This window comes from Garra rufa, chromosome 14 (assembly GCF_049309525.1).
Source record: "Garra rufa chromosome 14, GarRuf1.0, whole genome shotgun sequence".
NCBI lineage: Eukaryota > Metazoa > Chordata > Actinopteri > Cypriniformes > Cyprinidae > Garra > Garra rufa.
Genome location: NC_133374.1, coordinates 28,710,799 through 28,738,577, shown reverse-complemented (window position 1 = coordinate 28,738,577; position 27,779 = coordinate 28,710,799). Strand labels below are relative to the sequence as shown.

At 34.8% G+C, this 27,779-nt stretch overlaps 1 protein-coding gene across 1 annotated transcript in view; it reads right to left on the bottom strand.

Moving 5' to 3' along the window:
* numbl (NUMB like endocytic adaptor protein) overlaps nucleotides 1-25,676 on the bottom strand; it is a 39,802-nt gene extending 14,126 nt beyond the window's left edge. Inside the window, exons 1-3 of the mRNA XM_073817701.1 lie at nucleotides 25,319-25,676; nucleotides 8,961-9,111; nucleotides 4,379-4,453 (exon numbers count right to left, since the gene is read on the bottom strand). Of these exons, the coding sequence (XP_073673802.1) occupies nucleotides 4,379-4,453; nucleotides 8,961-9,111; nucleotides 25,319-25,359 (267 nt within the window). The 5' untranslated portion in view covers nucleotides 25,360-25,676. The remainder of the gene's footprint in view (nucleotides 1-4,378; nucleotides 4,454-8,960; nucleotides 9,112-25,318) is intronic.
* Between the last annotated feature and the right edge of the window lie 2,103 nt (nucleotides 25,677-27,779).

The following is a 27,779-nucleotide window of genomic DNA, read 5'->3' as shown; positions in this document are numbered from 1 at the left end:
ACAGGATATTGGCACTACTGCAGAGGTTTTGATTTGCTCTGCAGCAAGCATTCTAGCACACGCATCTTTGCTATTTTTGACATTTCCATGACAGATTTAGCTTTTGTCAGCCTAATTTGTACTACAGCGGATCAGAGAGCTGCCCAACAGCATGCTGACATGGGATGCAATGCAGTTAGTACCAGGAACAAGACCCATAAAGGCTTGAAAACAATGTCCATTTTTATATTTTTTGGTTATTATTATAATGGAGTATTATTATGATAACTATTATTACTATATTTGCCCTTACATAAATATTATTTACCAAATTTTACATTTGTTTTCTTTATATTATACTTCTTTTTTTTATATACAGTCAAATGGGTATTTTACACTAATTGCTATAGCTATAGTTTAGAAAATGGTAATAAAATGTGATAAGAACTCAAGAGTTCATCTGTGTGAGAATATATATGTATATATATATATATATATATATATATATATATATATATACACAGTCAAGCCTGAAATGATTCATAGCCCTGGCAAATTCTGACTTAAAGTTAGTTTTTTGGACCGGAAATGACACAGGTTTCTCCTAAAAGATAATAAGACGATGTACATGAGGCATCATTGTGGGAAAAAAAAAATTTCTCAGCTTTTTTTTTTTTTAACATTTAAAGAAAAAGGGGCATGTCCAAAATTATTCATGCCCTTTGCAAACTGTCACAGTCTATGGGAAAATCCAAAGTTCTATACCATTCCAAATAGTCCAAGTTTTATAATTATTAATTGCAATGATTTCTGAATAGCTATGTGACACTGAAGACTGAAGTAATGGCTGCTGAAAATTCAGCTTTGCAACACAAGAATAAATTACATTTTAAAACATAAACATATAAAAGAGAAAGTTATTTTACATTTAAATAATATTTCACAATATTACTAGTTTTATTGTATTTTTAATCAAATAAATGCTACTTTGGTGAGCATGAACATTTAAAAAAAAAAAAAAAAAAAAAATCATACTGACCCCAAACTTTTGAACAGTAGGGCATTATTATTATTACTACTACTACATTTGCCCTTAAGTAAATTATTTACCAAATTAATTTTATATCACACTTAATTTTTTTTTATAGTTTTTAACCACAGTCCAATGTAAAATAAATATAAATAATACAATTATAAAATATATATAAATTAATATAATTAAATATAATACAAAATATTAAATAAATACAAAATAAAAAAGGTAATTGCGACTTCTTATCTCACAATTCTGCTTACTTTTCACACAATTGCGAATCACATCTAACAATTCTAACTTTATTAACTCGCAGTTGTGAGTTATAAAGTCAGAACTGTGAGATATAAACACAATTCTGAGAACATATCAGTCCCCCCCCCCACCATCAAAATTGGACTTTATTACTTTATATATTATAAAAAAAAGTTAGAATTGTGAGATACAAACACAATTGTGAGTTATAAAGTCAAAATTGTGAGATATAAATTCGCAATTGCTAAAAAGATCCAGAATTGCGAGATACAAACATAATTGTGAGTTATAAAGTCAAAATTGCAAGATATAAATTCACAATTGTGGGGAAAAAAGTCTCAATCACAAGATACAAACTAAAAATTGCGCGTTATAGAGTCAGAATTGCTAGATATAAACTCGCAATTGCGGGAAAAAGTCTGAATTACGAGATACAAACTTAAAATTGTGAGTTATTAAGTCAAAATTGCGAGATATAAACTCGCGATCTTGCTATCCTGACTTTATAACGCGTGCCTAATTTTTGAAAAGTAGGGCATTACTATTAGTATTATTAGTGTTATTTACATCGCCAAACTCAAGAAGCAAGGCAGCATCGCATAAAGACTGCAGTTACACATCAAGTGCACATTTAGGACAGGCTCAGTGGACTGCAAGGCAGCTCTCTAGGTTTTAGATCAGGGTTTAAATCTTTCAGTGAATCTGTTGTGAGTGCAAGTCTGTCTGAGAGAGTGAAGTTTAGTACACCGTGAAACGCATTTAATCTGTGAAAGACTGTAGAAATAATTGAAAGTGAAGCATGCAACTAAACCAAGAAAAATTGAGCTGACGTTACAAGCATCCCAAAAAGTCACTGTCCAAATTTGCTAAGACAGCAGAAAACTGAGGAAATTACACTGGCTGGAGAAGAGACTGGAAGAATAAGGAACAAACACAAGCTCAGAGCAGAATGAGATAAAGGCTTTGGGGGGTTTGGGGAAGAAGAGAAAATAAATGAAGTGACTGTGCAGACAGACACAGCGGGAACTGCCAACATGGGGATGAAAGAGCAGAGCATATATGAACAGATGGAGGGGCCCCAAAGACAAGGGCCACACACACAGACAGCACTAGTGGGTGAAAAGTTTTCACATTCGAAAAATCATTCCATATTACAGTTCTGCTCTGACAATTCAGTAATGAGATTTGCAGGTTCAGGATATGACTATTGACAGAGCAGCCACACTGAAGACAGCAGCCATCGACAGAGCAGCTACGCTCCATAAAGATTGATTTTTAAAATAAATGAGACTTCGTAGACTCTCAGTACATTAAGTCTTAAGTCCTCAGAGGTCCTCAAAGAGCTTATGGTCTCCCACAATGAGGAAAGCAGGATATATGGGCTTCTACAAGTGGATGTGAATTGGTCTGTGTGTTAGGGGTCAAAACAAAGACCTAGTTTTATGTCTACTTTTTAATTTTTCTTTCTGGTTATGCTGGATTCAATCTGACCTACTCAAAGATTATATACAAATGTACACTATACAGAATTTTTGGATCAATATGAAATCTTCCAGTCTAAAAAAGAAAAAACCTGTCTGATAGAGAAACTTGAAATATTTTATAAAGCAATGCTCAGACAGCAATTTCTAGGCAATTAAATATTTTACAGCTCAGAATTACAAAAACAATCTATATTCACTATAGAAATTTATTTTTCTTTTCTAAATTAATTGATTTTTTTTTTTTACTTTGAAATCTGAAAAACTGATCTAGATGGCATTTTATGCTTCTCTTCCAGCCAAAATATCTAAAAATTCTTAAATCAAGAAGGATTTTCTAGACAAGTAAAAATTATTGTCTTGTTTTCAGAAAAAAGAAGTCAAAATTAAGTGAGTTTTTGCTTAAAACGAGCAAAATAATCTGCCAATGGGGTAAAATAAATAATCTTATTTCAAACAGAAAACTAGATTATTTTTCTTACCCCATTGGCAGATTAATTTGGTCGTTTCAAGCAAAATCTTAATTTTAACTTGTTTTTCTGTAAACAAGACAATATTTTTACTTGTCTAGAAAATACTTTTTAGATATTTTTAGATATTTTGGCTGGAAACAGGACAAAAAATCTAAGTAAGAAAAGCTTTTTTTGCAGTAAAGAATAATAATAATAATAATAATAATAATAATAATAATAATAATAATAATAATAATAATAATAATAATGATAATACATTTTTAGATATTATTATTATTATTTTATGTCTGGTTTGTTTTGTGACCTACAAAGATACTGTTCACTATATACTTTTTTAATTTAATAATTTATATGACTTTGTGATTTTTATTAATAGATAGTTTATATAGAGGTTAATATATACAATATAATATATAATATATACAGTATATATATAAAGAATTTCTTGGCAAATAAATATTTTAGAAAACAATGAAACTAAAAATATATATAATGTAAATTCACTATAGAATTTTAATGTATATTCACTATAGAAATTTCTATTACTATACAATTATGACTCTCAGCTGTAGAAAACGTATGTAAATTATTTTTTTTTTATTTTATTTTTTTTGATATTTTGCCTTAACTCAATATAATTGAGTTAAGATGGCAAAATTCTGGTTGACTATACAAACATATGTGACCCTGGACCACAAAACCAGTCATAAGGGTCTTTTTTTTTTTAAATATTGACATATTATTAAAATATTAAAATACTATTTTTGGACAATATTTGGCTGAGATACAACTATTTGAAAATCTGGAGGGTGCAAAAAAAAAAAACCTAAATATTGAGAAAATTGCCTTTAGAGTTGCCCAAATGAAATTCTTAGCAATGCATATTACTAATCAAAAATTAAGTTTTGATATATTCATGGTAGAAAATCTTAATGGAATTTAATATCCTAATGATTTTTGGCATAAAAGAAAAATCTATAATTTTGACCCATGCAATGTATTTTTGGCTATTGCTACAAACCGTGCTACTTAAGACTGGTTTTGTGCTCCATGGTCACATGTACAAACAGTTTATTTGGCTGCAAATTTGCTTTATACAGCTTTGCTTTTTCACGTATGTTTTATTGCGTGGGGTTGAAAAGCACTACAGTACTCACCACTTTCAGTTTTTTCACTGCATCTTCGCACACATGCATCCCTCTGGACTCCTCTACCTCCACCAGACCGAGGTACTGCAGAAAGAAAAAAAAGACAGAGAAAAGGGAGGAAAACAGAGAGAGAGGTCAAAACTGATGAAATCCACATTTTCGATATTTCATCCACTACACCTACCACACCATTATTTCCCTGAATGACATTTGCAAAGCGTCATGAAAAAAATAAATCACCGCTCTGTAATTTTTTGCCAAGGTTATGTGAGAAAAACAGACAGGAACACAAATTTACTCAGCCTCTTTAGGGAAAAACTAGTCTTGTCCAAACAGAGCTAGTGTACAGTCGTGGCCAAAAGTTTTCAGAATGACAGAAATATTAGTTTTCACAAAGTTTGCTGCTCAACTGCTTTTAGATCTTTGTTTCAGTTGTTTCTGTGATGTACTGAAATATAATTACAAGCACTTCATACGTTTCAAAGGCTTTTATCGACAATTACATGACATTTATGCAAAGAGTCAGTATTTGCAGTGTTGGCCCTTCTTTTTCAGGACCTCTGCAATTCGACTGGGCATGCTCTCAATCAACTTCTGGGCCAAATCCTGACTGATAGCAACCCATTGTTTCATAATCACTTCTTGGAGTTTGTCAGAATTAGTGGGTTTTTGTTTGTCCACCCGCCTCTTGAGGATTGACCACAAGTTTTACGATCTGGGGAGTTTCCAGGCCATGGACCCAAAATTTCAACGTTTTGGTCCCTGAGCCACTTAGTAATCACTTTTGCCTCATGGCACAGTGCTCCATCGTGCTGGAAAATGCATTGTTCTTCACCAAACTGTTGTTGGATTGTTGGAAGAAGTTGCTGTTGGAGGGTGTTTTGGTACCATTCTTTATTCATGGCTGTGTTTTTGGGCAAAATTGTGAGTGAGCCCACTCCCTTGGATGAGGAGCAACCCCACACGTGAATGGTCTCAGGATGCTTTACTGTTGGCATGACACAGGACTGATGGTAGCGCTCACCTTTTCTTCTCCGGACAAGCCTTTTTCCAGATGCCCCAAACAATCGGAAAGAGGCTTCATCGGAGAATATGACTTTGCCCCAGTCCTCAGCAGTCCATTCGCCATACTTTTTGCAGAAGATCAATCTGTCCCTGATGTTTTCTTTGGAGAGAAGTGGCTTCTTTGCTGCCCTTCTTGACACCAGGCCATCTTCCAAAAGTCTTGGCCTCACTGTGCGTGCAGATGCGCTCACACCTGCTCAAGCTCTGCACTGGTGGCACTCCGATCCCGCAGCTGAATCCTCTTTAGGAGACGATCCTGGCGCTTGCTGGACTTTCTTGGACGCCCTGAAGCCTTCTTAACAATGCAGTGGAAAGTTTTTTTCGGGATTAAGTTAATTTTCATGGCAAAGAAGGACTATGCAATTCATCTGATCACTCTTCGTAACATTCTGGAGTATATGCAAATTGCTATTATAAAAACTTTTCCAACTTTTCCAATTTCCAATATTTATGTAATTCTCGAAACTTGGCCACGACTGTAGATCTCAACGAGGAACCCGCTGAAAACACAGCAGAGGATGTATTTTGTGGGACATTTTCTCCAGCCAAAACCAATCAAAATGTCCTCACACAGACACAATTAATAGTCATCAAGCCAGGGTTATGTGATTATGGTGGCCATGAGGACAGAGGCCATTACAGGATTACATCTCAGTCTCAAAGAGACTCCTGATGCCGCAGGCTGGAGAGTAAAATTAGGCTGAATTTAATTACGCAAGATTCACTGCAATACATCCTCCACTTTACTTAATGATACAGACCTTTTTTTAGTTTTGAGAGCCTCTTTTCATTTCAAAACAACACCGTCAAACGATTTCAGTCAAATGAGTTATGCTGATTAATTAATTAAAGTCAATATTTTGCTGTAATTATAAAACGTGAATTTATTTATTTGACTTCAATATTAATACTAGCTACATTCTGGGAAATGATTAATTCTGTTATATTTTGTGATATTTTTTTCACACTAAATTAATGTTACATTGACAACCCTGTTTCAAAGTCATTAAAATATTCACAAAACTACAGTTGAAAAGTTTGAACCATTCTACAGAATTGGTTCAAAGTCAGTCTTTTTCCACAAGGATATAAAGGATATAAAGTGCATTCAAATGAAAAACAGTCCTTTTTAATTGTAATAATACTTACAATGTTACTGTTTTACGGTATTTTTTCCAACTAAAAGCAGCCTTGTAAACACAAAAGAATTTCAAAAACATTAAACAATCTTACTGACTCTGAACTTTTGAACATTTGTATATACAGCACTCCTTAACATCCTATTTCAGCCATCAGCTTGTGTGGGTTTGATAAGTCACCCTTTAAGTGCATATCTGTGTTTGCTCAAAGCTCTATAGCTTTTGGCCCCCAGCCAGACACTGTGAGGGTGTTACTGACTTTCAAACCTTTCAAAAATCAATCTACGTCTGGATATTCCTATTATACCCATTTTCCTTTTTTTCCTCTTGCAGTAGTATTGCTTTTAAACAACTCTCCCTTAGTGATTTAATAACTTAAACAATTATATGAGTGTTAATTTTTAAAACAGCATACACTACCAGTCAAAAGTTTTCGAACGGTAAGATTTTTAAAAACAGTAAAACAGTCAAATTTGGAAATATTTTTACTATTTAAAATAAGTGTTTTCTATTTAAATATATTTTAAAATGTAATTTATTCCTGTGATTTTAAAGCAAAATTTTTAGCATCATTACTCCATTCACATGATCCTTCAGAAATCATTCTAATATTCTGATTTGCTGCTCAAAAAACCAATATTATTATTATGTTGAAAACAGCTGAGTAGAATTTTTTCAGGTTTCTTTTGATGAATAGAATGTACTCAATTCTTTCAATACTGATAATAATAATACATGTTTCTTGAGCCTCAAATCAGCATATTAGAATGATTTCTGGAGGATCATGTGGCACCGAAGACTGGAGTATGATCACTTTGATCACAGGAATAAACTAGATAAAAACGTTTGTCAAGACAAACTTTAAAGTTGGCTTAAGAAAGCTAGACCAGACAGTTTGAAAAAGTTTGAACATTTGAACAGTTTAAAGAGTTTACAAGTTTAACAAGTTTAAAAAGCTTAATGTTTGATAGCTAGCTAGCTAGATAGATAGATCATGCTAGCATGATTAGCATGTTACTAACATGCTGTTAGCATGATTAGTAAGTTGCTAACATGATTCTAACATGATTACCAAGTTGCTAACCTGTTTCTAACATGTTGCTAGCATGTTTCCAACATGTGTTTATTAGGATTAACATGTCACTAGCGTGTGTATATCATGACTAGCATGTTTCTAGCATTATTACCAAGTTGTTAACATGATTATCAAGTTGATAGATAGATAGATAGATAGATAGATAGATAGATAGATAGATAGATAGATAGATAGATAGATAGATAGATAGATAGATAGATAGATAGATAGATCGATAGATAGATCGATAGATAGATTAAATGAGTTTGATTGGATTAGAAATAGTACATAGAAGTGAGGCTTGATTGAGTCTCAAAGGATTCTGGGAGTTTGAGTTTGAATTTTGACAGTTGGAGTTTGAATAGTCTTGGCTCATTTGAACATTCCGTCAATGTAAGTCTATGGGATCTTTCCCAGTTTTAATCATCATGTTTTGGAAAACCACAAGTCCGATCAGTTAGAAAAGATATAGCACACCCACTGCCCTCCAAAGGCAAAGTGCAGTAACTACGCCAACACTGAAACTGAGAAAAATGCCTTTAAAGTTTTTACGCCAGCTAGTCAAACATGTTGACACTCTCGTTTCTCTGGGACAAAATTCAACCAGGAGACTTTGCCACAAGACAAAACAGTTGTCACAAAGTCCATTTTAAGCCTTAACTCAGTTTTGACCAAATGCGTAGTTACTGCGCTTTGCCTTTGGAGGGCAGCCCAGGCAGATCAGTCTGAAGATCTGGGCTGAGTTTGGAGTTTGTCGAGTTAAAGCTCTAAGACGAGTTACAGTCAGAAATTTTAGTCTCAGAAGAAGAAGTTTAAATAGCATTTCAGTAAGTTGGCTTTCTCTTTTGCTGTATTTTGGTTCACATAAATGCAGGCTTGGTGAGCAGAAGAGACTTCTTTAAAAAAACATCTCACAATTCCAAAACGTTTGACTGGTGCTGTATCTCTTATGGAACATCATAAACTACACTCTAGACATTTATGTCATCCGAGTTTATTTCACATTAGTTCAAAACAAAATAAAACAGACATCATTTACCCTCGTCATCCACTTCCCCAGCCTTATTGGGAATGATTCATCTGTGCTCAAGTTCCAAAGAAAAAGATTGTTTGTCTTTATAGCCTTTAATCAAAATGTCATATCCTTTCGCCAATATTAGTTGCGATGTCTAAAGCAATTCGGCATGCTGAAAGCCTGGTGTGACCGCACTTTTAGATCATGTTCATCTTATTCTAAATTATTAAAGCAAGATGTCTGTTAACAACCCTTTGGATGAATGTGGAAGCCCTGCCATTTATCTCCTCAACTTACCCGGACAGGAAAGTTGCATTTGCCCTTTCGTACAGCCTCTTCGTCTGCCTGCCATTGGTGGGGCCGGCTGGCCTCCGGCACGTAGGTGGGCTTCTTCCTGCGCAGGCTCTGACGCAGCTTATTCATCTCCACGCTCTCAAACTCTCTGTTGCTGAGAACAAGAAACAAGACACATACAGTACATATAATTAACAAAACAGCCTTTATTTCACTTTAGAATTAAAGAAACCTTGATCAAGTGAACGTTGACATATCATATCATACAGAAGGCAAAATTTCTAGTAATGCTGGACAGGCAGGATGTAATCAGTTCGATTTGGATTTTAAAAACCGCCACCAACACTTCTATTATTCCGCCACCAAATCTAAACTATTAATTTCATATTTTGAGTACGCAAATAACCATGCAATATTGGATTAACCAGAATTTGCAGAGAATGTATTCACCTCTTTCAAAAAAAACAAACAATTGCTTCTCTCCCAAGAGGCCTATTTATGCAACATAATTAGGTCATTCATTCTACCCTCAATTTGCATTGGTAATTTCAAATTCTGATGCACAACACCATAAAGCCAGGCTGCTTTGTAGAATGCAAATATCTACTATAAATATCTAATATCATTCCACTGAGAAAAATATATAGTAGTAAATAGAGTAAGACATTACAAATCAAGCACTTAAGACGGTTCAAAAATGAAAATTCTGTCACCCTTATGTCAGTCCAAACCCATAAGCATTCATTCTTTAGTAAAACACAAAAGGTAAAAGGGGACTAAGACTAAAATAAAACTACACAAATATAACTTATTTGTTATCAGTTAATATAACTTATGTGCAATTTTCAGGTTAGTATTTTTTATATATATATTTTGAATAATCTTTTACATTATTGTTTTCATTTTAATTTGAGTAATTTTGTGTCATTTTATTTATTTCAGTTAGTTGCAAGTTTTTGAAGCTTTTCTTAATTTAATATTTCTATTCACTACTTATATACAAAAATTCAGCTGAAATCACAGGAATAGATTAGATTCTAAAATATATTCAAATAGAAAACAGTTATTTTTAAAAGTAAAAATATTTCAAAATTTTAGTTTTGCTGTACTTCGGATTAAATAATAATTAATTAATAAAATATGTTTTTACTTTTAGTTTGTTAATGGTAATAAAATCAACAATTAACATAACTTAAAAAACCCTCAATAAAACAGGTTTGAATGTAAATTACAGATTTTCTTTTTTTAATTAGATTTATTTTAGCTTTATTTGAATTAACAAAATGTTTTTACTTTTCATGTATGAATGTATAATAAAATAAAATAAAACAACAGAAAGAAAGAAGAAAGAAAGAAAGAAAGAAAGAAAGAAAGAAAGAAAGAAAGAAAGAAAAATTTAGAATGACATTACCCTGAAGAAATAAATGTATTATTTTATTTTAAGTGAAAAAAAATCATCTCACTTTTTATGTTACTTTTACTATTATTATTAAAATAAATTATATATATATATTATATATATATATATATATATATATATATATTTAAATTATTTTAACTATATATTATACATTTTTAAATTATTTATTTTAGCTTTATTTTAATTAACAAAATATGTTTTTACTTTTAGTTTGTTAATGGTAATAATAACAATAAACACGTATTTAAAAATTCAAACAAAACAGAAAGAAAAGAAAGAAGAAAAGAAAGATTTCTCTGAAGAAATACAGAATTTGTTTTTTCTTTTTAAGCAAAAAAAATAATCTCACTTTTACCTATGTTACTTTTATTTAAAAATATATATTTTAGCTTTAAAATTAACAAAATATGTTTTTAGTTTTAGTTAATGATAATAATAACAATAAACATATTTAAAAATTCCTTAACAAAACAGGTTTGAATGTAAAAAAATAAATAAATAAAAAAAAAAAATAAAAAGAAACTTATATTTGGAATGACATTAGCCTGAAGAAATTACAGATTTTTTTATTTTTAAGTGGGAAAAAAAAATCATCTCACTTTTACTTGTTACTTTTAGTATTATTATAAAAAAAGATATGACAAAATATGTTTTTACTTTTAGTTAATGATAATATTAACAATAAACATATATTTAAAAATTCCTTAACAAAACAGGTTTGAATGTAAAATAAAATAAAATAAAAAAAATAAATAAAATAAAATAAAAAGAAACTAATATTTGGAATGACATTAGCCTGAAGAAATTACAGATTTTTTTATTTTTAAGTGGGAAAAAAAAAATCATCTCACTTTTACTTGTTACTTGTACTATTATTACAAAAAAAGATATGACAAAATATGTTTTTACTTTTAGTTAATGATAATAATAACAATAAACATATATTTTAAAATTCCTCAACAAAACAGGTTTGAATGTAAAATAAAATAAAATAATACAGAAATAAAGAAAGAAAGAAAGAAAGAAAGAAAGAAAGAAAGAAAGAAAGAAAGAAAGAAAGAAAGAAAGAAAGAAAGAAAGAAAGATTTGGAATGACATAATTTATTAGATTTATTTTAGCTTTATTTTAAATAACAAAATTTGTTTTTACTTTTAATTTTAGTTAATGATAATAATAACAATAAACATTAAAATAGAAAGAAAGACTTGGAATGACATTACCCTGAAGAAATTAAAGATTTTTCTTCTTTTTAAGTAAAAAAAAATCTCACTTTTACTTATTAAAAACTTTTACTTATTTAAAAAAAATATTTTTAGCTTTAATTTATTTAACAAAATATGTTTTTAACTTTAGTTAATGATAATAATAACAATAAACATATATTTAAACATTCCTAAAAAAAACAGGTTTGAATGTAAATAAAATAATACAGAAAGAAAGAAAGAAAGAAAGAAAGAAAGAAAGAAAGAAAGAAAGAAAGAAAGAAAGAAAGAAAGAAAGAAAGAAAGGTGTGGAATGACATTACCCTGAAGAAATTACAGATTTTTTTCTTTTTAAGTAAAAAAATCATTTTTTTCATCCCACTTTTACTAATTATTATAAATTTAAAAAAACTGAGAGAGTTTCAGCATCATCATTACCATCTTTTGACACGTTCAGGCATATCTTCTCGGTGAAAAGTTGTAAATTTCTCACAAACTGTAGCACTGTGTTCTTCAGTATGAACCACATGCTACACAACCACATTCACTTTTATAGCTTCACGTCAGTGGCCAAAAGCGCACGTTTCCCAAAGCCCTCAAGCTTTACGGGTAACAGGTGCCAGACATGGAGCACCGGAAGTACCACTATGAACGTCTGGCCCATAGCCCAAATGTATACACCCAAAACACACCCGCATATTCAAAAGACCACATGCTGTATATATGAGTCTATTTTTTTAATAGCCGTGGCGTCTAGTAGGTCTCTCCAGGGGCTTTACTCAGCTCTGGCACGCGCCTGTTGCTGAGCTTGACATATCGCATAGGGTTCAGGCGGGATACGCAGAAATCGCTCAGCAAACTAACACCTGCCCCGGGTATGAGGCGGGAATGAGCAGCTGAGTAAACCACATGGCATTTTTAATGAGGCAACGGGACGTTACGGTAATGTCAGAGGGTTTAAATGCTTGCAGGGTTCTTGATTGAGATGACCAAGAAGTCATTGCTTTTGCAGGAAGAGAAAAGGGAGGGGCTTCCGAGATTCTGCTCTACTTTCAGGCTTGATCTAATGGCTGAAAGGCTGCCAAAGCTACAGAACAGCAAAGAGGGAGGAGAAGACATTCGGAGACAGAGAACAGGCCAAAAGCCAGTGAGAGAGAGAGAAAGAGAAGAGACTTTATAAGGAGAAGAAAGAGGGAGCTTGAGATGTCGAAGGGGAGGGAGACTAAACTAAACCCCCTTATTGAGGTCACAGTTCTAATGTGTGTCGCTCACACTGTGGTGCCAGTCACAAATATCCTGACTGATGCAGCACCGCTGACCGTCGATGCTAGGAATGTCAAAATGACATATTTTTCAAAGCTAGTGAGTTGTCTGGACAACTAGTCGACTAATTGGTCTTAAAGGGGACATCGGATGCAAAACCACTATTCTATGGTGTTTCATAATTAATGTGTCTTAGCAGTGTGTGGACACAGCAACCTACAATGATAAAAATCCATTCACTTCTTTTTTAATTCCTAAAAAACCTAAACAGTCTCAGTTATCAAGCCGCTTTGATACTTTGGTTAAAATTCCTCAATGGTCATGTAAAACAACAACCTTTTTACCTTGTAAAAAGTAACTTAATACTAATAATCCTACCCCTCTCTTTCATTTTTGGTGCATTCGGTAGCATGTTACCATCAAAAACAAAACTAATCCAATGCGTCCACAGTGGCTCTGATGTCGGGAAAAAAATTAAGACTCTTACAAATGAAAGACTCTTACGAAACACCTGCATTGCCTACGAGCCATTGTTGTAGCTACAGTTGTGACTGTATGATTCTGAGATCCATCTTTTCACACTGAGGACAACTGAGGGACTCATATGCAACTATTACAGAAGGTTCACATGCTCACTGATGCTTCACAAGGGAAAAATAATGCACTGAGAGCCAGGGGTGTAAACTTTTGAACAGAATCAAGATGTGTACATTTTTGCTTATTTTGCCTAAATATCTTTTTTTTTTTCATTTAGTACTGCCATTCAGAAGCTACTTACATGTTTTCCAGAAGACAAAATAAGTTACTTTTACCCTGATCTTCAAATTTCAAAAAGTTTTCACCCCTAAATTATTTTTTTCCCTTCTGAAGCATCAGTGAGCATTTGAATCTGTAATAGTTGCATATGAGTCCCTCAGTTGTCCTCAGTGTGAAAGGATGGATCTCAAAATCCTACAGTCATTGTTGGAAAGGGTTCAAACACACAAAAATGCTGAACAAAAACTAAGAATTTGTGGGACCTCAAGATTTTTCTAAAGGACAGTGGACAGTTTAACAAACAGGACAAACAAGGGACTCATGAACAACTATCAATAACAAAAAAAAAGGTAACAACACAGTATTAAGAATCATTAAGAAACCTTTGAACGGGGTCATTTTTATAATTTTAACTATTATTTTCTCTTGTGGACTATATGTAAAAATCTTTTATGTGAAATATCTTATTCAGGTCAGTACTAAATAACAAACAACATGCATTTTGTATGATCCCCCTTATTTTGGTAAAATAACTAACATTTTGCAGATCCTGCAAGGTGTATGAAAACTTTTGACCTCAACTGTAGAAATTTTAACAGTGTTATTAGTGTTGTTAAAGATTACCTTTGAGTGTTAGATTATCTAAATGTAAAAATATGGAAAATGAGAATGCACAGTTAAATATCAATTATCATATCCAAAAACCAAAATGATACTAATATTATGAATCTCTAATCTGAATGTGTATAACTGACTATTGAATAATACTTGAATAATGACTGTAATAAATTGAAAATGAAAGTCAAATAATTCAATTTAATTTAATTCAATTTATATACATACATAAACAGCACAGCAAGGGAAAATTAAAAATAAATTGCAACATTTCAGTATATTTGCTTGGCCTACTAATATCAACATAAGGCAAAGAAAACAACTTGTTCTTGAGAAGTTCTTATGAGACTTGCCAGGAAAATTTCCAAAACATGCATGTGAAAGTCACACAACAGCCATAAGAGCCACCCAAGCCATTCCATGGAAATGATTTCATCACCAAATGAAAACCAGCTGGAGCAACATGGGTAGAGTGAACCAGGACCAAATCAAAACACACTCAAGACTTCACACAAAAAAAAAAAAAAACCTTTGGCAGATCACTTCTCTTTATATGTCTGTGTGATGCCGCAACCATATACCTCATCAGATTCAGACAAATGTCTTCGTAAACAAGACATAAAAATTATATATTAATATTGTGAATACTACTGGCTTCTCTGAGAAGCTACGAGAATACTATTGTGCGTCTTCATCGTGGTACTCTCATGAACATGCGTCAAAGCTTGACACAAAAGAGAAGAAATTGTCAGAAAAAGTTGTTTTTTTTTTGCACAAAAAGTATTCTTGTAACTTCATAACATTACTGTTGAACCACTAATGTCACATGGACTATTTTATCGATGTCCTTACTACCTTTCTAGGCCTTAAACGTGCCTACTTGCACTGCAGGGTCAAAAGACATAAGACACCTGCATGAGTTGAATGGACTACTTTAATGCTATTTTTAGGATGCATTTGTGTGCTTTTGAAACTTGAAAGAGAATGTGAATGCGAATAATGAATGAATTCTCATTTCTGGGTGAACTATTCCTTTAAGCTAATGGGTTTAAAGAGAGAGAAAGAAAGCGAGAGAAAGAAACAGTGCAGTGAAGGGGCTAAAAACTCACTTAGGACGCTTCACTGGGCAACGAGGCCTGTAGCGTCACCAGTAAATAACAAATAAAAAATGGCCCCCGGAGCAAAAGGCACAAAATCTACAAAAAACAATCTTAAGCTTCTCTGCGCCATCTCTGTCTGACTGTAGTGAAACTGATGAGATAAAGCCTGCAGTATGATTCGAACAACAGTAGAGAAAAGGAGGAGCAGATATAGTCTTTGTCTCATTATTGCTAAAATCAATGCTCTCAGCGCAAGGAATCAAACCGTGGCAGCTGCCTGCGTTCATTTTAGAGACACCGTGGGTGGACAGTGTAATGGAGGCTTTTTGGATGCTTTGAAAAAGGGAGTAATTGCAGCGTGACACTCTTATGGTCTTACGGCAGGCTGTGCGCAGGCCTGGTTACAGGCATTGAAAGGACAGGCAGGGAAATAGTCACTCATGATTTATTTCAGCAGGGCTTAACAGGATAGTTGAACAAAAATTGAAAATTGAAAAGAAAAAGAAAAAAAAAGTCATACAGGTTTGGACTGACATGAAGAACTGTAAATAATGACTGAAATTTTTGATTTCAGTTTGTATTACTCTACAGTAAAATCTTAAAGTTATGTAATTATGAGACAAGCAATTAAGTTTCCTCCGGCCTAAACATCTGGACCAATTCAATAATATATATATGTTTTTTTCATTATAATGACCAATAACTAAATTATTATTTTGTCTAAATTAAGTAACAATAATACACTAATTGTAGCATTTAATTTTTTTTTTTAAATCATTAGTGTTTTCAAAGTTACAAGACAGCATAGGTAATATAAATGTAAATTCTAAATATATACATATATCTAAAAGTGGATGTAAACCAATATTTTACCAATATACAGTCAAGCCCGAAATTATTCATACCCCTGGCAAATTCTGACTTTAAGTTACTTTTATTCAACAAGCATTTTTTTTTTTTGACCGGAAAGGACACAGGCTTCTCCCAAAAGATAGTAAGACGATGTACAAGTGGCATTATTGTGGAAAAAATATTACTCATCTTTTATTTACATTTGAACAAAAAATGGCATGCCCAAAATTACGCATACCCTTCTCAATAATCAATAGAAAAGCCTTTATTGGCTATTACAGCAATCAAACGCTTCCTATAATTGCTGACCAGCTTTTTGCATGTCTCCACTGGTATTTTTGCCCATTCATCTTTAGCAATGAGCTCCAACTCTTTCAGGTTGGAGGGTCTCCTTGCCATCACCCTGATCTTTAGCTCCCTCCACAGATTCTCAATTGGATTTAAGTTTCTCTGCAGACTGCCTGATGTTGTTGTTGAGAATTTTGATGTATTGCTCCTTTTTCATGGTGCCGTTTACTGTGCTTAGGTTCCCTGGTCCACCGGCTGAAAAACACCCCCAAAACATTAGGTTCCCACCACCATGTTTGACAGTGGGGATGGTGTTCTTATGGTTGAAGGCTTCTCCTTTTTTACGCCAAATGAAGGCTACATGTGGCCAAACAATTCAATTTTTGTTTCATCTGACCATAAAACAGAAGACCAGAAGTCTTCTTCTTTGTCCAGATGAGCATTTGCAAAGGCCAAGCTGGCTTTTGTGTGCCTTATCTGGAGAAGTGGTGTCCTCCTTGGTCTGTGTCCGTTGCACTGTCTGCCTTAAATGTTGCCACCAGCAGAGCCCAGATTCATCAGGATGGCCTTGATGGTGATCCTTGGATTCTTTTTTTACCTCTCTCACTACCCTCCTGACCAGCACAGGTGTCACTTTTGGCTTCCGACCACGTCCTCTGAGATTTTTCACAGTGCGGAACATCTTGTTTTTTTTAAATAACACTTTGCACTGTAGCCACTGGAACTTTAAAACATTTAGATATGGTCTTATAGCCCTTTCCTGACTTGTGAGCAGCCACAATGTGCAGCCGCAGGTCCTCAGTGAGCTCCTTTGTCTTAGCCATGACTGTCCACAAACCAACAGCAGAGAGCTTCTGTTTTTCACCTGTTGAGTTGATTAAAACAGCTGTTCCCAATGAATCAGGGAAATTAGGATGCTTTAGAACAGCTTGGACTATTTGGAATGGTATAGAACTTTGGATTTTCCCATAGACTGTGACAGTTTGCAAAGGGTATGAATAATTTTGGACATGCCACTTTTTGTTCAAATGTAAATAAAAGCTGAGAAATATTTTTTTCCACAATGATGCCTCTTGTACATCATCTTATTATCTTTTGGGAGAAGCCTGTGTCATTTCTGGTAAAAAAAAAAAAAAACTTGCTGGTTGAATAAAAGTAACTTTAAGTCAGAATTTGCCAGGGGTATAAATAATTTCTGGCTTGACTGTACAATGTATCACTAAAATTAATGTTTACTAAAATTTAAATAAAGTTTTACATTTATAAAATTAATACTTATACTCTGCAAGAATACATTACATAAAAAAACTGCAGTAAAGACTTATTTAAAATAAATGTTCTATTCATAAACGAAACCTAAGCAAAAAATAAATAACTAAAATAAAATAATAAATCACGGTTTCCACACAAATACAATTTTCTAATGATTACCAAAGAATCATATGTGTTAGATCGAGTCCCCACGTCAAGATAAATAAGATCCAGCCCGGGACACCAGATCTTGTCAGGAAATATCAGTTTTTCTGGTGACAGAACAACTAGTCGCAACGCTGTCTGTACCCAAACCCTGTTAACAGCAAGTCTTGTCTGGTATCCAAAATACCCAAAACGAGTGTGAAAGCAGTTCTCTGTCAGTCAAGTAGTTGACTGATGAAGGCCAGAAAAGAGCAGAAGCAGGAGACGAAGTGATGATGGTAAAAAGGTAGAACAAGAGTTTATTGAACAATCTTAGTTGCGTCTGTCTCAATGTTCAGACTTCGTCTGAGGAACACAGTTCAGCAAACAATGATATATCAAACTGACTGATTCATGACAACATCCCATTAAACCTTGGGTTTCCATAAACATCTCCTCTTATCTATTTCTCGTTCATGCAGACCAAACAACTCATGAAACCCCACAATCATAAAACTGAACAATAATGAAAATGCATATGCTAAAGAAAAATAATAAGAAATAGAAGTACAATAAATTGATAAATGATTAAAAATATAATGATAAATAATAATCAAATGATAAATGATAAAAAAGTAATAATAATCAAATAATAAACAATCAAACAATACATTATATGAATGACTAATGATTATAAAATGATTATAAATAATTATGTAAATTAATGATTATAAATGAATTAAAACATACAAATGTATTTGCAATACATTTAAAAATTAACATACATTTACAAATTAAAACGTCTGCATGTGAGGATCAAAGGATCCTTCATATGCAACTGAAGACTAAAGCAGTGGCTGCTGAAAATTCAGCTTTGCATCACAGGAATAAATTACATTTTAAAATGCATTCAAATGGAAAACACTTATTTTAAATTGCAAACATATTTCACAATATTACTATTTTCTCTGTATTTTTAGTCAAATGAATGCTGCCTTGAAAGTTACTGTTGATAATTATTATCAAGTCAAATAAGAATCCAGTTCGGTTGTACACACATTTGTGGAGGACAGATACAGATCCAGCCGCCCATGACCCAGTTACAGTACCTTACAGATCCCGGTTGCAAACATCATCTGACCCAGGGAGCAAAGGCGACTTGTTTCTCCGGCCATCTGCTGCAGCACGTCTAAAGCTGCACCATATCACACCTGTTCAGATTGAGGTTACACTCACACACATAAACACGACACCCGCGCACACCCACATAAGTCAAAGACTGACGTGAGTAATCGTGTTTGCAGATGACAGGGGAAAAGGGGTCAGACCCAAACGTTTACCCTAAGAGAAACTGGCCTTTGCTAATATCATCAATACCGAAAGACAGTGACACAGTGACCGTTTCACACTCACAGCTAGTGTGAATATGTGGGTCATTCTGGTTAGCAGTACATGCTGTCGATTCAATCGCGTAGGAGCTTTCGATCAGAATTCACTGACAGTACGCAAACCGAACCAATGTCCTAGTACAACAATCCTCCTATAAAATATATGTCGGTGCGCATGTTGCTTTAAAGAGTTAGACAGCCGAGGGCTCTAATGCAGTGAGACAGCTGAATCAGAGACTGCCATCAACAGGATGAGTCTTCAGTGCTCGACTGACACTCTGCCTAACCAACAAGGGCTTCTGCGGCTTTTCCCAAACCCAATTTTCTCTCAATCTGCCACAAGCTCAACTTCAGAGGCATAATTATTTGGCAAGGATATCTCCCTTGCTGTGCTGTATATTTTAGGGATAGCTGCTTATTAGAAATACACGATTGAGAAAAGACATCAGCCTCTCCTTTGCTAAGCAGCCTTGCTTGAAGTCACAGAGTAATTGATGCAGAAACCAATAATTTCTTCCATATTATGACATTTGTATATCTGAGTGTAATGATGATGGAAAAAACGTGTGGGGTGTGGACCATTGGTTTGTGACTGGATTTTAATTTGTGGTCACTGCAGATGAATGCCAGCTTGCGGTGACAGAGTTGGAATAAAGCCAAAAGTATACTTTCGTTTTTAGGTGTATGATTGTGGAGTTGTCTTCAAGTTTAAAAATAAACTGAAGAGACGGAACAACAGTAATCAACCACTGCCAAACAGACACTGTCAAATGCTTGTGGTTAAGAGATTTTTGCAAGTATAAGAGAGTACAAAGACATTTTTCGCACTTATAACTTCTGGAGAGAAATAGCACAGACACTGAACAATGACGAAACTTACTATTGTGCAGGTGTTGAGCACCTATGTTCATGAACGCCATCAAATTAAGGGTCTGCATCTGTCTATATGCATGCTCCAACTGAACCAATGAAAAATAATAATTTACAAGTAAATCCGCCCTGTTTTGACTGTCTCATTGGAACACTCTGTTTAGGCATGGAAGGATTGTAGACTTGGAAGTAAACACCCACTGGTTTGATTGGCTAACAGTTGTGTATGTTTGACAGCCTACATCCTTCACTAATAGACACTGCTGTGATTTAGGTCAAAAATGCATACATAAATATGCAGTACATATGAAACGATCAACCAGATCTCATGATGAAAACGTACCTGTCGGAACTTTTTCGCAAAACGACAAATACGTATCGCCATGTAAGTTTTGTAACATTTTCAATGTGAAATATCCACTAAATGGTGCAAAAAGAGTGTTTTTTTCTTTGACTGGAACAGATATGGTTGGTTTAATGTGACATTGGTTTGTATGTGTCACCACAGTTCAGATTTGAAATGTCTGTTAAGTGGCGCTATAACTCTGTAATACTCTGTGATGTTTTAAAATAACGTTCCATCTGCACTACACACTGTAAAAAAAACATAGTTTCAACCTAAAAAAGTAAGTGTTTATGCTGCCTTAAAATGTTAAGTTTACTCAACTCAAATATCCAAGTTGTCACATAGTACAACTTAACATTTCACGTTGACTAAACTTAAAATTGTAAGGCAGCATGAACACTTACTTTTTAAAATTGAAACTACTTTTTTTTTATAGTGAAACCTACCCGATAGTATGAACAAAAGCGAATGTGACGTAAAAACGCATTCGCAAGCATGCCATTTTAGCTTGTTTTTCAATCTCTCATCTTTCAGCCCTTTCATCATGAGTCATGTTTTCACAGGATTCGTATCCAAGGATTTCACATCCTAAGTTCAATTCCGTGCCAGATGAGCTACAAAGCTAGTTTGTTATGTCCACAAAGTGAAACATATGGAGCTGTAATCTTAACTGTGTATGAAAATGATTACAAGTGCTCGCTGTTTTACCACCTCTAATGTTTATTTCTGTTGGAAACTGCAGTGATATTATGTACTTATAGAAAATTTCCTTAGGTACATTTTTGTCATGAGATCAGGTAGCAAACCATCTGTAAAAGTAGACAAAGCAATAGTGACTACGTAATAAAAAACAGTTACTCACACTTGTGTTTTGCAACATTACTGTCGGATCCAGTATAGTTGGCACAGCATCATCTTTTAGTTTTAATATTTAGAAAAATCCTGCATCAAATTGTGCTTTGCATACTGTAAAGTAAACTGAACAAAGTACCAAGTTCTAATTGATGCGGTCTGGCACTTCATTAAAAATGAAGTTCTAATATGACAACCCTCTGAAAAGGTTAGCATGGTAATGGATATGACAAAGTTAATGTATTTGGTCTTGGCGGAATATATCTGCTATGCTGCTGAATTGCTGCTGCTGTTGGTTATTGCTGTGGTTGTAGATTTTTGCTGCTGCAAGCAAATACAGAACTTGCTACTGCCAAAGCATATGGCTAAACAGTGCTATGAGTATTTGCACAAATAGCATAAAATAAACCGTAGCAGATCTATACAGGTGGAGCTGGGGAAGGTGGAGGGTTTCAGAGGAAGTCTGAAAGCGTGCTGCGCAATGCCCAAGTGAATGCTACTAGCTGTTTAAATAGCTGACAGCTCATTGGTTGCGTACTCAACATGAACTAATGATTTTGTGCCAAGTCGTTTAACTCTGTGATATCATCAGTTACGTTAACAGCCTGTCAGCCTGTGTAATCTAGAGTTTCATGGCAGAACTTGGTATTTCATCCACTCCTTCCTAATGTTGGGATCAGTCTGGAATCATCAGACTGTGTTTCTCCACAACTTTGCGCTGCACAGCATCTTGTTGTCTTTGGAGCCATTTTTAACGCTTGGTTTGTGCGTAGACCTGCGTTTGCCTGACGTTAGTTACACTACATGCGAAAATCAGTGGGCAGGGCTAAACAGAAAGTGATGTAGAAACAGGTGTTGGTCTTATTCTGCGGAGGCGGTGTTTAGCCACACTATTACATAATTAAGTGGAACATTACACAACATTCATTTTAGCAGATTGGCTTCAATAAAACCTGTTTTTAGGATGTTTTTTTATAGTACAATGACCCAATATATGTCAAAAGATCAAGGGAATTTTGATTTTTCAGTTCACCACTGCTTTAAAAATTTAAACTCAACCCATGCTCATGAAAATACATGCCTTTATATAAATTTCTGCAACACCATAATTACGTAACTTACTGCACGCTTCGCAGCAGTTTCAAAGTGAAATGTCCAGAGAGTGGCATTAAAACAAGTGTTCAATACAAGACCATGGCATGTTTTTATTACGTTGGTACAGGTACGTATTGCTGTGTTTTTATTACGCTGCTTGAGATACATATTGTGGCTGCCTACACCAAACCTAACCCTAAACCTACACAATAGTGGTAACAAATGCAAAAGTGATGATACATAAACACAATTTTTGATGTAGCCGTGCTATTTTAACTTCCTTGTGAGCTGTTTTGTCGAACTGTAGTTTCACAGCGTACGTACTGGAGCTCTTCATCACTCAAGTGCATCACCATATCGGACAAATTAGAAAACTCATGCACATGAAGCTGTTTGTGACAACAACGCTCAAAAGTCTCAATTTTCAAATTGTGCAGGATGTTAAAACATAATATTCTGCAATTAATTGTGTGAAAATTTTATTAGGCTTTATTAATTAAAATGCTGTACCTGTAAATCATACTTTGTGTGAAAAGGAATAAAGCATGTCTGAGTTTTACTGACTCTAGTGTTCATGTCAACTGGAAACTTCAGTGATTAGTGCATATAGGTATGTTTTCTCAGTTTTGTAGAAATGTATATAGAAGGAAAGGAAAGGAGGTGACATGAGGCCAAGTATGGTGACCCATACTAGGAATTTGTGCTCTGCATTTAACCCATCCAAGTGCACACACACAGTAGTGAACACACACACACACAGCAGTGGGAAGCCATTGCTGCGGCACACGGGGAGCTGTTGGGGGTTCGGTGCCTTGCTCAAGGGACTCACCTCAGTCGTGGTATTGAAGGTGGAGAAAGTGCTGGTTATTCACCTTCTCCACCGACAATCCCTGCCGGACCTGAGACTCGAACCCTCAACCTTTGGATTACAAGTCCGACTCTCTAACCATTAGACCACGGCTGCCCCTCAACGAGACAATGTTGTTAAAATTTGCCGTGTGTGATTTGCAGAAATTGTAAAAAGAACATTTTCCCAAGGATTCATCCATCTGTCAGCCAAAAAAAATGATAGCTCAACGTCCAAAGCCAGAAGTTGGCATGCCAGATCATTTAAACAGAGCCACAGTGTTTGCATGTTACTGGGAACAGACCAGTGGATGGCGTACTTAGTTGTCACATTATGTTGCAATAAGAAAAATATTTAAAAATCCACATAAATGGCATATACAAGGTTTAACTGAATGTGCAGACAGGACAGTGCCGCAAGGAAAGAATGGTGAAGGTCTTTTAGCTCTTGAGTCTTGAATTATTGATTTTGTTTATTTTGGGTGAAGGGCAGGACATTGAAAATAGCCCTGAGGCTCCTTTTTCAATAAAATGGCAACCAAGTACACAGTTTCTCATAGATAATCCAACTAAGAGCTAGGAGACTGACATCCAGGAGATTCCAAGAGCTGAGACTACTACTAATTTATAGGCTGATTTTCCATATTAAATAACATTTCTAACTATTTTGAATGTTCATTAAATATATTTCAATAAAAGACATCAGTTGCATCAGTTATCAGCTCTAGCTGATCTATAACGACTTGGACTAGTGATGAGTCACGATGGTTGACTCATCAGTTAGTAAAAATTCAGTGTTTTTTTACCCAGACAAAAACACTTCTGGAAGTCGTTCACTGTGTTTTGGCAACTGGTACGTTTTCCCGGATCAACATCCTTGTTGGACCCAAAACAACATCCCCATCAACCAATCAGTTTGTAGGGTTCGGATTAGGGCGGGGGTTGGGAGTTGAACAACATGCTTATCAACCTATAATTTCCTTACAATTTAAGGCTCAGTTAATGAGTTAAGGTTAGGGTTACAACTTTGTTGACATGAACACTGTTCCAGGACCAACAAAAGATGTTAATCCAGGAACATGCCCTACTTGGCAAAATCATGAATGCACTGCATCAAGTAGGACATGTTCCTGGATCATCTTCTTCTGTTGGTCCTAGAAAAACAAAAATTAGTGTTTTTGTCATTTCCCCCCATAATATATCAATACAGACAGATAAATTAATCTAGAAAGCAAAATCGTAAGATAATATATCTTGAATTAGCAAATTTCTAACATTTTCATAGAAAGTTTTTAGAAATTAGTAATTAATAGAAATTAACAGTTCTTCTGTATTCAATTTTGCTTCTAGAGTAACTACGTCCTGTTTGAAGGTGCTCATATATTTTTACTGGAACATTTTAGAAATTAGATCATTTTGACATGAATGCTGCTCCAGAACCAACAACACACTGTAAAAACATTTACAAATCTAAGACATGTAATATATCTTCTCTGAAAACAAGTCATATTGTATTTCAGTTTTGCTCTCTAGGTTAATTTATTTAGATTTATGGGCTTAGGGGGGAAAGTTGTGTTTTAGTGACCTATTCTGCAAATATTGTGTGCAAAACTGTGGCCCTTTAAGGCCACCAGTAAGAGAAACTGATAGGTAGAGACATGCGAGTCCTCTCAGTCGACTGCATTCGCTGTAATGATGCCCTTCCAGGAAAGGAATATCAGACACAATCAGACAATAATTTGTTTTCTGATCATCACAACCAGCCGACATTGCATTCGATAACCGCAGACAGCGACAACAAACAAATCTAATAATAGAAAGACAGAAAAACATCAGCTAATCTGTTCAGTTTGTATATCAATTTATCTATTAATCTGAGCCATATGGAGGCTCACGCAGCTACTTCCTGTAAGAGTATTAGCCAAACACAAGCTTTCAGAATAAGCTTGGTTACTAATCTGAGAAATGCACTGGCTTTGGGGCCCATGTGTTTTCAAAAAAAATAAATACAAAACATCCCTAGCCCTCTTCCACTGAGGCTCATCCTTCATTTTTAAACAGAAAAGACTCACCTCCCATCTTCTGTCTCATCCATATCACTGCTGAAACTCATTTTAGAGCGATGTCAGAAGACCAAAAGCAGGTAAAGTATCAAAATCGAAGCTCCCGAGGATGTTTCACAGTCAAAACTGACGTTCGATGAAAAGCTTGAGGCAAAACGCTGTTGAATATTCAGTTTTGGGATCCAAAAGGAGGAGGAGGAGGGAACCACACCTCCTCTTCAGAGATTAACTTGGAGGAGGCGACAATAACACATGTGCTCAGTCTCATCACCATATGTGTCCTCGCCCACGGAAACATGCGCTGACGCACGCAGACATGCGAATTTGGCTGGATGTGCTGAGCTGCAGCCTCTGAGGAACAAATCAACTTTTTGTCTTTCCACAACATAGACAGCGAGGGGAGGATGGAGAGCGGAAGATAGAGAGACGGGGAGGGGAGGGGAGAGAGAAACAGAGGAGGAGCGCGGGCGGAGGTGATTAGACTGAGATGGTGATGACACACTTTCAGTCGCCCATCTGCAGTGCCAGTTGTCTGTGTTGTTGTGTTTGTACTTGCTATGTGCTTCCAGCACAGCTCGTCATATATACTTATGAAACAGCTCAAGCAAATGAGACATGGTTTTGTTATTCTGACATGTTAGCTGCCGCGAACAGAGCACAGTATGTGCACAGTCACAGCACACTTCCTATAAGCCTATTAATGCTATAGTTATAAAGAATGACCTCAGTGTGCTGGATACTGCTCAAGATTCTACTTACGTAACAAAACTCCTTCCAGAATTTAAAGACATACTGCCTTTTTCTATGCATTTTCCTAAGGAAATAAAAAAAAACATTTTTAAAGTTAGTTCACTCCTGGTCATCAGTCGAAAAGAAATTAAGGTTTTCGAGGAAAACATTTCAGGATTTTTCTCCATATGGGGTTCAGCAGGTTGAATGTCCAAATTGCAGTTTCAATGTAGCTTCAAAGAGCTCTACACGATCCTAGACGAGGAATAAGAGTCTTGTCTAGTGAAACAATTAAAAAAAAAAACTTAACTTCCAATGCTCGTCTTGTACTAGCTTTGCGACGCACATCTACGACTTCGCGCATTATGAAAACACTTTGAAAGGTCACGCGTGGTTAGTTCTTCGTCTGTGTACTTTGGTTCAGAAAGGTACTCCATCTCATTTTCTCCTCCAACTTCAAAATCATCCAACAATGTTGGTTCACCTTTTTGTAAAGAGTGTTTGACTTTCTTTGCATATTCGCTTTGTAGACACTGTTTCAGTACTTCCCCCTACGTCTCCAGTGTGATTTTGTAAAGTCGTGGACGAATACTGTGAAAAATGCAACTGCATATTTTTTAGTTTACAAAACAATTTACGAGTGTCAAATACCCTGTACTACAAAAATGATATTTTCTTGGAACTACATAAAAACCCTTGTTAGACCAACAAAATTAACACAAATGTTGTTCCAACTAGTTAAACACAGTTGTCTGAACAAGGAATTATATATTGTTGAAATTTTAAGGCTTTGTAAGCTCCCAGCATGCAATGCAGCAAAAAAGAAGAACTAAAAAACTATGTTAAGAGAACTCAAAAGACTTACTGCATCAAGTTTCCTTATTTTTTACAGTGCAGAGCTAGTGCAAGACAAGCATTTGTGGCCTTTTTAACCACAAACGCTTGTCTTGTACTAGCTCTGTGATGCACATCTATGACTTCACGCATTATGTAATCATGTCGAAAGGTCACGCATGGTAAGGTCTTGATCTGTGTACTTTGGTTCAGAAAGGTATAGGACAGGGTGAAAAACTCATCTCATTTTCTCCTCCAACTTCAAAATCATCCAACATTGTTGTTTTACCCTTTTTTGTAAAGAGCGTTTGACTTTCTTTGCACGTTCGCTTTGCAGACACTTGGTCAGTACTTCCATCTACGTCACACGTGACCTTTCCAATGTGATTATGTAATGCTTGAAGTCGTGGACGCAAACTGTAAAAATGCAACTACATATTTTCCAGATTACGAAACATTTTGAGTCTCAAATACTAAAAAATGATATTTTCTACATAAAAAAAACTACATAAAAACCCTTGTTAGACCAACAAAATTACCCCAATGTTGTCCCAACTAGTCAAATACAGTTGTCTAAACAAAAAATGACATTCTGTTGAAATTATAAGGCTTTGTGAGTTCCCAGCATGCATAATAAATTATGCAGTTACTGTTATAGGATTATTGTTGTTGTTTTGTCATTATCGTTCGTTATTTGCTCATCTTTTTAACATTTGTTGATTGCCACTGTTCTTGAGGATTGTGTGTCTAGTTTTGAGGCCATATCTTTTACATATTCAGAAAAAAATATAAAAAAATAAATTACCTCAATGACAGTAACTGTAGTTTCAGTTGCTATGTCAAGAATTTTTACTTTTAACAAAATAAGACAATCAGCATTGCATGAACAAACAAATTAATGTTGGCT